General features: G+C 50.0%; 1 protein-coding gene across 5 annotated transcripts in view; it reads right to left on the bottom strand.

The window, feature by feature from the left end:
* The window catches only part of Tmem266 (transmembrane protein 266), a 163,253-nt gene that overhangs the window by 43,174 nt on the left and 109,789 nt on the right, over window positions 1-10,290 (bottom strand). For all 5 annotated transcript variants that reach the window (XM_008823429.3, XM_017795677.1, XM_008823427.3 and 2 more), the window contains one exon: window positions 7,475-7,664. In XM_008823429.3, the coding sequence (XP_008821651.1) occupies window positions 7,475-7,664 (190 nt within the window). The remainder of the gene's footprint in view (window positions 1-7,474; window positions 7,665-10,290) is intronic.

Below are 10,290 nucleotides of genomic sequence, written 5' to 3'. Positions count from 1 at the left end.
CTTGCTTGCTTGCTTTTCTCTTTTCTCTCTTTTTTTTTTTTGAGACAGGGTCTCACTAAGTATTCTTAGTACTCATTATGTAGACCAGCCTGGCTTCACACTCAGAGATTCGCTTGCCTCTGCCTCCTGAGTGCTGGGATTAAAGGCGTGCACCATCACTCCCAGACAGTTTCTTCACTTGTAACATGAGAACCCCAGCACTGTTCTTACAGACGGTGATATAGCTGGGCTAGATGACCATGAAACCCCAAAAAGTGACAGGGAGCAGGGAGATGGTCCAAAGCAGGAGTCACTTTCTGCTCAGGCCCCTCTGCAGGCCGTCCTCCTCTGGGGAGGGAGCTCCCATCTCTCTGATGAGCTTCTGTAATAATCCTCCAGGTGGGGCTGGGATAGGAAGAGGCAGGCAGGGAGCTAGTGTTTATACCTCCTGCCCTGCAAAGCTGCAGCTACTCCAACAACTGACACAAGTATCCATAATCCTCACCACTGTCCTGTCAGACTTGCTTATTTAATAGACTTGTCCTTCTAAGATTGGAAAAATCATTCCCCTAAAGAGGTCTAATGCTCTGTAAATGTGTTTAGTTCTGCAGACTCCCATCAAGCTCTTGGCCAGCAGATGCCCCACTCTCCTCTGCAGGCATAAATATGGGCTGCGCCATCAATGCAATGCACTCCTGTAACCCCCACACAGGCTTCTCACCCACCATTCCAAACATGGGCTGGGTGGTGGTAGCCCAGAACTATAGCCTTCTGAGTAGCCTGCTACAGGTATCCTGAGTCTCAGCCGCCAAGGTGCCCAGACCCTCTCCCCTCTCTCGATTGCCTAAGCATTTGAGGATGCTCACATCTTCAAGCTGTTAATAAAAATAACCTCAGCCAGGTGACCTTCAGTCCAGACCTCTCTTCTGAGCGCTGACTTGTCTGGCCAACTATCTCCGGACAACTCCTGGATGACCTCCAGCTCCCTGTGACTCAACAAGTCCAAAATAGAATTTGAGTTCTCCTTTCCCCAGTCCTAACCTCCACTTTGGTGAGTGGTTTCTGCATCCTGGCAGAGATCCAAATCACTTTCCAGCACCTTCTCACTTTCCTTCACCAACACCCCAACTCCCACCATGTGTGTGACTGGTCAAGGGACCCATGGTCCCTCTGTCATGGCCCTGCATCTAGCCTTCAGTGAGACTAGGTGGTGTCTCCTCTGGGCTTTGACCTACCAGAAGATTTAATGAATGGAATCACTTGCTCTCTGAGTATGTTGGACACCAAACCTGGTCCCCAAAGTGGACACTGGGTACATTTCCTCCCCACGTCTGAGGCTGATAATGAGGCCTACCCAGACTCCTCTAGTGCTGACACTAGCTCTACTTACTTCAGGGAGACCCCTGGATCCCCTTCTAGAATTGGCCCCTGGGGCTGAGCCTCTGTCCCCATCAAGGGTCTCAGAGCCTTTGAGGACAGGAGCTGCATTTCACTCAGCCTCCTCAGTGAAGGCTTATGCCAAGTGCCATGACAGAGGCCTGGACAGAAGACTGTGGCCAGGACAGAAGTCTGAAGGACCTCCCCAGCATCCCACTCCCTCTCAAGAGGCCACAGGGCTGTCATGAAGTGCTCTCTAGCTGCCCAGCCTACAGCCACAATCTCCCCGACACTTCTAACAAGAGACTAATGACTGGTAGGAAGTTGGGGGTGTGGGACAAAGGGGCACCCAGACCACACAGCTAGTTTTACAAGGCACTGGCCACCTTTAGTCTAAGAATAAGCCCCTCCCCCAAGGTTTGTTTTGATTTAGAACTGAGGAGCCTTAGAGATGTGTGGAGGCAACTCACAGAGGATTGAGCCTTGCAGAGCATAGAGGGGCTGGAAAGAGGACATGCAGATGCAGACTTCAGAAGAAATCAGTCTAGGGTGCTGTGCAGGACACTTACTGTGTGGCTCTCAGCCACTCTGCGCTTCTGCTTCCTCACCAATTCATCTCTGAAAGCCCTCTGAGAACAGTTTATAACATGAATTCTATCCCTTGGGCAGAGGTCCTGACCTGCTCATTGAGGTAGAGCTAGAGAGAACGGTGATGATGAGTTGGCTGGGTGGACCTCCTGAGTGGTGGGATGGCCAAGCTCTGTGTGGCTGAGTGGCAAAAATGCCTGACTGCCCATGAAGACACACAGCTCAGAGTCAGGGAGTGGGTGCTGCTATTCCTACACTTCCTCTTGCTGCTCTGTGGCTCGGCAGCCCTCACTAGAGCACCTGCTATATGCCACCATGACAGTGGTGTATACAACGGAACCCCCAAGTTTTCTCAGTGGAGAACTTCTGTTTCATTCTTATTCTGGAAACACTGAAGCTCTGTGACCAGACCAGCTGCTGAACTTAAAGGCCTGTTGCTCAAAAAACCTAAGAATTTTAGGAGGGTGACAGCAGGGCCTGGAATCCCAGGGTTCTATGTGACCACCTTGCTCAGGGAGGCTGAGTGACCTGTTCAAGGCTGAGTTGAAATTCAAAGCCAGACCTGAGTCCTGAACTCCTTCTGGTCAGGTTATTTCAAATGTCACTCTGTGTGAAGCTTTCCAAGATCTGGTCCTATAAGCTCGGGGGCTCCTAGAGTCCCCAGCACCTTTATCAGGAACATACACTTGGGGCCAGGGGGCACTTGGCCTCCAGGAAAACACAGGCCCTGTGCCCTCCAAGGACAAAGCCAACTCAACTCCCTGCCAGGAGGGCCAGGGGTAGGCTGGCCAGAGGCACCTCTGTGACTGTTTCTCTGGACGCTGGTGCAGCATGGGGGATGCCAAAATTTGCTGTGATATATGGTAAAATTTGTGGCACTCCTACCAGGAGCTGTAATTCATAAGTTATGGGTGAGCGTCAAGACTAATAAATTTGGGAAAGAAGTATTAATGGCTACACAGGGGCACCATGAACTTGGCAGGACCCAAAGCCTGGAACTTTGCAGCCCAGGTTTTAAAAATGATTTGTGCTAGAGCAAGTCTAAACAGAAGCTGGTAGGCATTGTCAGACTGTGACCTGCTGGCAACTGTGGGAACTTCTTCCTCCCCACAGGGATAAGGCTGAGCTGGGGCTGGTGCTGGGGTTGGCACTCTTGCCCTCCTGGGCAGCCCTCCCCCTCCTGAGGAGTGACAGCCATGCAGGGGTGATGCTGGCCACGTCCCAAGGCTCCTGTGACTCACTGCTATATCTGCAGGCTAACGCCTAGGTTTTCTGAGTCCTATTGTGCATACAGAGGGCCTCCGAGTCCTACTAGCCTGGGAGTCAGAGTTACCAACAAATGCTGCCCTTTCTTAATCTCCAGAGTAGCCCAGAAACATCTTTCACTTGTCTGACTATAATTTCTAATGACATGGAAAGTCCACCCTGGACATGACTCCTGGTCAGAGAGAAATCAGCTGGGGGATGCCCTGTGTCCCTGGACTCCTCTGCGCCATGAATCATAGAAGCCTCTTACAGCCCCTGCTTCTGCCCTCTGCTTCAGAGGCAGTGGCTATGCCACTGAGGACTCAGGACTGGTGAAACTGCAGATGGGGAATGCATTATGTGGGAGTGGCTGCGACATGAGGGTAGGTGTGCATGGAGAGAGGGAGGGAGGGAGGGAGAGAGAGAGATCTGAGGATGCCACAGAGGTAACTTATGGAGCAGGGTCCTGGTTCCAAGACTGGGCAGGGCATTTGCAAAGGCTTCCAGGAGGTCTATGTTTGGTATCTCCCACTAAAAGAAGCACTTCTGTGAGCCTGCTTTATCTAGGATCTCCCCTCCTCCCCAGTGTCCAGGCTGGTAAGAGGGAGTCATCACAGAATCCAAGACACCTGGCTAGTTTACTGAGTGAGCTTTGCCTCTGATCCAGCTTTCTCCTTGCCCTGCCTCTCCCTTCCTTCTTCTATGGAAGTTGCCCACTCTGGGGTCCACAGAGAGGAGAGGGATGGACAGGCAGGGACTGAAAGCTTCCCAGTTCTCCTAGAATGTGTAGGGTTATCTGAAAGACTTGGCTGGTTCGCAAATCCTCCAGGCCCAAATTTTAGCTTGCTATGGGTCTAAATATCGCCTCCAATGCCAGGGTCTGTAGGTTACTGGCTGAGAAGCATCAACACCCCCACTGTAGTGTTAAAGACCCTGATGAGAGAGGTAGGGAGGGGCTGCAGATTACTGGCAGTGCTTGGAGTCTAGAGCCAAGTTCCCATGAGCCTCAACAATGTCTAGTGCTTCTCTGATCCATTCAGAAGGAAGATCCCTAGGACTCCAGGATGTGACCAGTTTCTACCATCCCCAGGAAGCCAACTAAGGGGGCAAAAGCAGAACTTTGAAAAAGAGCAAGAAGGGGTTCCCACCAGCCCCAGTCTGAACTGGCTGAAAGTCAGCAGCAAAGTTTCTAGAGCAGGCCACAGCCAGCTGGCCTCCCCAGATGCTGCAGGGACCCACAAAAGAACTAGTAATGTTTATGATCAGTTATGACTTTTTAGATTATAGTCCATGCAGCAACTATGGTGTGCTGGATAGTTTCAGTTGTCAACTTGATAAAGATGGGAAGAAGGAACTTCAATTGACGAATTTCCTTCATCATACTGGCCTGTGGGCATGTCTGTGAGGCATTTTCTTGAGTGTTGAGTGATGTGAGAGGGTCCAGCCCACCATAGGTGGTACTGCCTTTGGGCAGGTGATCCTGGTTTATATAAAAAAGCAGGCTGAGCACAGGCCAGAGGAGCAAGCCAGTAAGCAGTGTTCCTTTGTGTTCCTTGCTTCGGTTGCTGCCTCCCGGCTCCTGCCTTGAATTCCTGCCCTGGCTTCCCTCAAGGATGAATTGTGATCAGGAGGTCTACACCAAACAAGCCCTTTTCTCCTCAAGTTGGTTTTGGTCAGAATGTTTTATCACAGCAATAGAAAGCTAAGTAGGACATGTGGAAAGCTGCTGAGATCCAGCCTGGGCACGCATTGGAGATACCCGAGCCTGGTGGAAAGACACTCAGTGGGAAGGCCAGGCAGCTGGTGCATGCGGGCCCGGTGGCAAGTGAGTTTCTGTGAGGTCTCCAGCGGAGTGTGTGGTGGTGGTTGGGAGCTCATTCGAACAGGGTTTACAAGGGTGAAGAGAAATCCAGAAGACAGGCCAGGCCATCCAACAAACCATGTGTGGAAAGGCTCAGACCTATGACTGCAAGGAGCACTGAACTGAAGGCTGCCTTGTTCCACTCGGGTGAAAGGCAAGACGGAGTGAGGAGGTGAGGCCTGCAGAGGAGCCAGGGGCACGCTCTGCCAGGGTCGCATATGCTGCTTGTTGTGGACTGAATAACCATGTCCTTCCCAAATGTTTATGATGAAGTATCCTGGTACCAGGATATAAACTTCTTTGGAAACAAGGTAGATGCAGATGTAATTAGCCAAGATGAGGTCCTATTAGAGTATGATGGGCCTACAGAAATGGAGGATTTAGATAGAGACACACAGGGAGACAACATGTGAAGATGAAGACAGATATTGAGGGATGCTTCCACAAGCTGAGGAGTGCTAAGGATTGCCAGCAACCACCAGGAGCCAGGGGAGAGGCAAGAACAGGTTCTCCATCATAGCACCCAGAGGGACCAACATCCTGATCTCAGACTTCCAGCATCCAGAACTGTGAGGCAATTTCTGTTACTTAAGTCACTCAGTTTGTGGCATTTTGTTATAGGAGCCTAGCAAATGACAACACCACTCTAAGGAACTTGGGTATTTTCCAGAGAGAACACAGGGAACCAGTTAAGGTGTCAAGTCAGGAACTGACATGAAAGATTTTGGAAAGTCACTGTATACTGGTGGAGGGAGACTACAAGAGGCACCTATGGGGCAAAGTTGAGGTCAGGGAGTCTGGTACGATTCAGAAGTAATGAAGGCTGAGTGACGAAGAAGGAGAATATTCTAAGATATAGGCAGAGAGTAAACCCATCAGGAACTGTGGTGGATTGTGAATCAGGATCTACAAAGCCCTGGGGGTAGAGGCAGGTCTCAAACAAGCTACAGCTGAAAACAAAGTTCTACATGGGAGAACAGAAAGCCAAGTGTCCAGGGAGGAGCCGTGGGTGCAGAGCTATGTGGGAAACTGTGGTCTGAAGCAGTTGGGAGCTCACACCATGAGGCCACAAGGCTCTTGAGCCTTTCAACAGTATCAGAGGGGTCCTAAAGCCAGAGCAAAAGACAAGAGTGGCCACTTGGCACTTGGTCCTGGACTTGCTTCTCCTCAGTTCAGTTCTGGGTGATACTCTGAGGGGAGCCCAAACCCACAGAGATCAGGAGAGTGAGAATCTGGCACGTTTGTCCCCTGGGGATTGGCCATGAGAATGCAGGTCACCTGACCTGGAGGAGAAACTTACTCAGTGTCTGAGATGTCATACCTAGAACACCTACCTGTCCATAAAAATAACAGCAAGTTTGGAAGGCAGGGTAGGCCTCTGCTCAGTCTGAGTAATAATCTTGGCAGCAAAACTGTTTGAAGGGGGGCTGCCCAGGGAGATCAAATTTAGGAGGCTGAAGTGTCACTGTGTCTCAACAAGGAGTTATATGTGCTCAGCAGTCTGTTCTAGCTCCTAGAGTCTATGGTCTAATGAAATCTCCATTCCCCTCACAGACCTGTTCACCCTGGTTCACAGCCTGTTGTAATTTGGCTCTGAAATGTCTCTCAAATCTCATGTGTTGAAGCTGTGTTCAGAGCTGGATCATGAGGACTTTGACCGTATCAGTGCTTTAATCCATTTATGGATTCATAGCTTAAGTGGAAGCTTCAGTGGTGGGACCTACCTGGAGGAAGTAGGTCACTGGGACATGCCCTTGAAGAGTTTATTTTCTCCCTAGTTTCCTGGCCACCGTGAGGTAAGCAGCTCTACTCCACCACACCTGATCTACTTTGCCAAAGGCCCAAAGCAATAGAGCCAAGTGGCTTCTGGGTACATCTGTGATAGTTTCTAGGTTAGGTTAATTGAGGTTGGAGGACAATCCTAACCTGGGTGGCACCATTCCATGGGTTGGGGCTCCAGACTGAATAAAAAAGGAGAAGGTAAGCTGAGTACCAGCTCTCACTATTCTCTGGTTCCTGACTGGAGTTGCCTGTGACCAGCTGCCTCCTGCTCTTGCCATGTTTTCCCTGTATGAGGGACTGTACCCTCCAACTGTGAAACAGAAACTCCTTCCTTAAGTTGATTTGGTCAGGCATTTTGTCGCATCAACAAGACAACCAACAACCATTTTATTTACCATGGTGGGTCTTTGGATAGCATCCCTGCATCTAGGATAATTTGGGTAAAGATCTCCTGACTTGTCAACTGTGAAAGGTAGCGCTGAAGTCACTGTGAGCGCTGCAGCAGGCAGCTCAGGGGCAGCACAAGGGCACAGTCCCGCAGGGAGCCGCCTCAGCTCTAGGAACCCTGTGTTCCAGCTTCTGTGCGCAGAGCCTTGGGGTGAGGGAAGGGATGCCCTGGGACCTAGAAACGGGCAGGCTTACCTTGAGAAGGCCTCAGCTCCTCCAGCACGCTTTCTGTTGCGGTCTCCTCATCCCAGGTGCTGGCCTCCACGACCTTGAAGCGGCTGCGTGGTTGGCTGAGCACATGTGGGGCCTGCAGAGCCGCCTCCCGCTCTGCAGCCAGGTCCAGGTCCTGCTGTGCCAGGTGTGCACGCAGCTGCCGGATCTCAAACTGCAAGAGGCAGAAGGACAGGGGTAGGTATGCTTGTGGGGACGGGCTGGGAGGGACAGAGGACCTGCAGCATGACAGGGAGCTTTGCACCTGGATAGACTAGGACATGGGGAGAAAAAGTCTGCATCCTCAGAGACTGGATACTGCACTCCTTGGACTGTCTCAGCAGCACTAAGCACAATTGCTTCTTGGGGTTCATGGGCTCTTTTCCCAACAGTAAGTGGGACCCTATGTTTCACATACTGTGTCTTCAGGCCCCACTGTGCATAGATGGCTGAGGAGAGGAAAGACAACTGTAGTTTGTAGGAAGACCACTGGACAGACAAGCAGGAAATCTGGATTTGAATTAAACTCTAGCCATTTGTGCACCCCCACGGAATGCTTGATAAAAGGAAAGCCCTATTCAGGTACCTCATACTGGTGCTTACTTTCATACTGGTTCTTGATGGAAGTCAGGAGACCCCCACCCCCACCCCCACCCCAGGACTGCTTAAGCAGCTAGAGAGCCCATTCTGACTTCACATACACACTGGTTCAGCTCATCTGCCTGCCAGCAATACCCATTTCCCTCTTCCCCAAGGAGTGGGAGATGGCTCTTGGCTAGACAGTACTGGGATATGTGACCTAGGGAAGAAGGTCTTTTTATTTTCCCTAGCCTCTATTTCCTTGTCTATAATGTCTTAAGATCTTCAGTTGTTTCTGAAGACTTGGTAAAAACTGCAAATATTGTTCGTATAATTATTATTGGAAAGATTCTTAGAAAGGTTTCCAAATGCCCTTTGGCTCTGTGACTGAGATAGCTGTCCACACTCCAGATTTCACTGGGATGTCTGGGTGAGACATTGACGGGTCCTCTGGGTTAGGCGGTAATGAGAATGTTCACTGCCACCTAGTGTTCAAAGTACATAGTACACCTCTCTACACAGGTGTGAGGATGCTTGCTGTCCAGGTTAATACTTTCTGCACTGGAAGGTATTTTTGACCATGAGGCCCAAAGGCATATCTCCAGCCCTGCCCCTTACTGAAATAGCAAACTCACACCTCGAAATGCCTACATAATAGCACCATGCAGTCAATTTACCTGGTCAAAACAGCACTCCACTGTCTCCCCAGACCTGTTCCTTTTCCCTGATCTCCCTGCCTGGGGAGCCAGCATACTCGCAGCCTGTGTGAATTCTCTATACCACACTGACTGCATTCTGATACTTTTGTATCCATCCTTCCTTCCTTCCTTCCTTCCTTCCCTCCCTCCCTCCCTCCCCCCTCCCATCCGGTACGGTTCTTTAAAAAAGAAAAAAATTCGGGGTTGGTTGGGGATTTAGCTCAGTGGTAGAGTGCCTGCCTATCGAGCACCCTGGGTTCGGTCCTCGGCTCCAGAAAAGAAAAAAAGAAAAATTCCTTCCTTCCTTCCTTCCTTCCTTCCCTCCCTCCCTCCCTCCCCCCTCCCATCTTTCCTTCTTCCTCCCTTTCCACCTCTCTTCCCCCTCCCCTCTTCTAGGCTTGGTCTCAAGTAGTCTTAGCTAACTTGGAACTCACCCTGAGCATCTGATCTGCTTCTGAGTGCTAGTATGCCCCTGTGCCTGGTTTTATGCAGTGCTGGTGATGGAACTCAGAGCTTCCTACATGCCAGGCCAGCACTGTACTTACCAATGGAGTTACACCCCCAGGTCTATTTTCATTTTTAATTCATTTTATTTTCATGGAAGTAGAACACAAACATAACTGAAAACATTTACTAACACTGGTATGGCCCAGTGGTAACCTAGCATTGGGAAACTCTCAAGGTCAGTATCTGCATGTTTGTGTCTCGGATCACTCAGGTTTCCAGAGAGTTCTTCAGCCTCCATCTATGATATACCTCTGGATGGGAACAGGACAGGGGAATGGAACAAGGGTCCCATTATCTGGGGGGAGTGACTCTAACTTAACCCTTGTTTTCAACCAAACCTGTATCTCTCTCCCCAGACATCTGCCCAACCCAGTGCCTGGGTGCAGAGCCTCTGGTTCCGTTTCTCCAGAGAATAAACCTGTGGCTTCTTTCAGGAGAGAGTATGGCCTCTTGGCCAGATAGGACTGGGAGTATTTCAAACATGTGTGCAGACCTTCATCAGACACCCTGCCCTGAGCTTAGGTTCACACATCCCCTTCCTCTCAGACTCTTGGGGGTTCTGAGGGCAGAATTAGTCATTTTCCCCTCTGTGGGCACGTCAATCATAAATTCTCCATTCTCCTTGATCAGCTACCACTTTTTCCACTTTCCCCAAATCCCTTGAAATCTTTATCCTCTTTGACCCAACCTACGAGACTTAAGTAGAACATTTCCTATGCTTTTGGCTTCTCCCTTTACCATTGTTTAGTGGAGTGTGAGAAGCATCAGATACTAATGTGCCATTCCCCCCATTTTCTATTGACTGTCTCTTAGTGTAATTTTTACCCCCAGAAGTGTGCTGCTAAAAAAACAAAACCAAAAACCTAGTAGTTATGAAAATACCATAAGGAAACCTACTACTTTGCATGTTAAAACAAGATAAAACACACATGCGTACACACAGGCACATGGGCAAAATCCACTTCATTTGTAGTGTATACCTGTGTCTTCAGTGCACATAGCCTGATGATTTCAAAC

The sequence above is a fragment of the Nannospalax galili genome, unplaced genomic scaffold (genome assembly GCF_000622305.1).
Source record: "Nannospalax galili isolate Female #2095 unplaced genomic scaffold, S.galili_v1.0 scaffold28, whole genome shotgun sequence".
Classification (NCBI taxonomy): Eukaryota; Metazoa; Chordata; class Mammalia; order Rodentia; family Spalacidae; genus Nannospalax; species Nannospalax galili.
The sequence above is the reverse complement of the archived record's forward strand: the minus strand, read 5'-3'. Positions and strand labels throughout refer to the sequence as shown.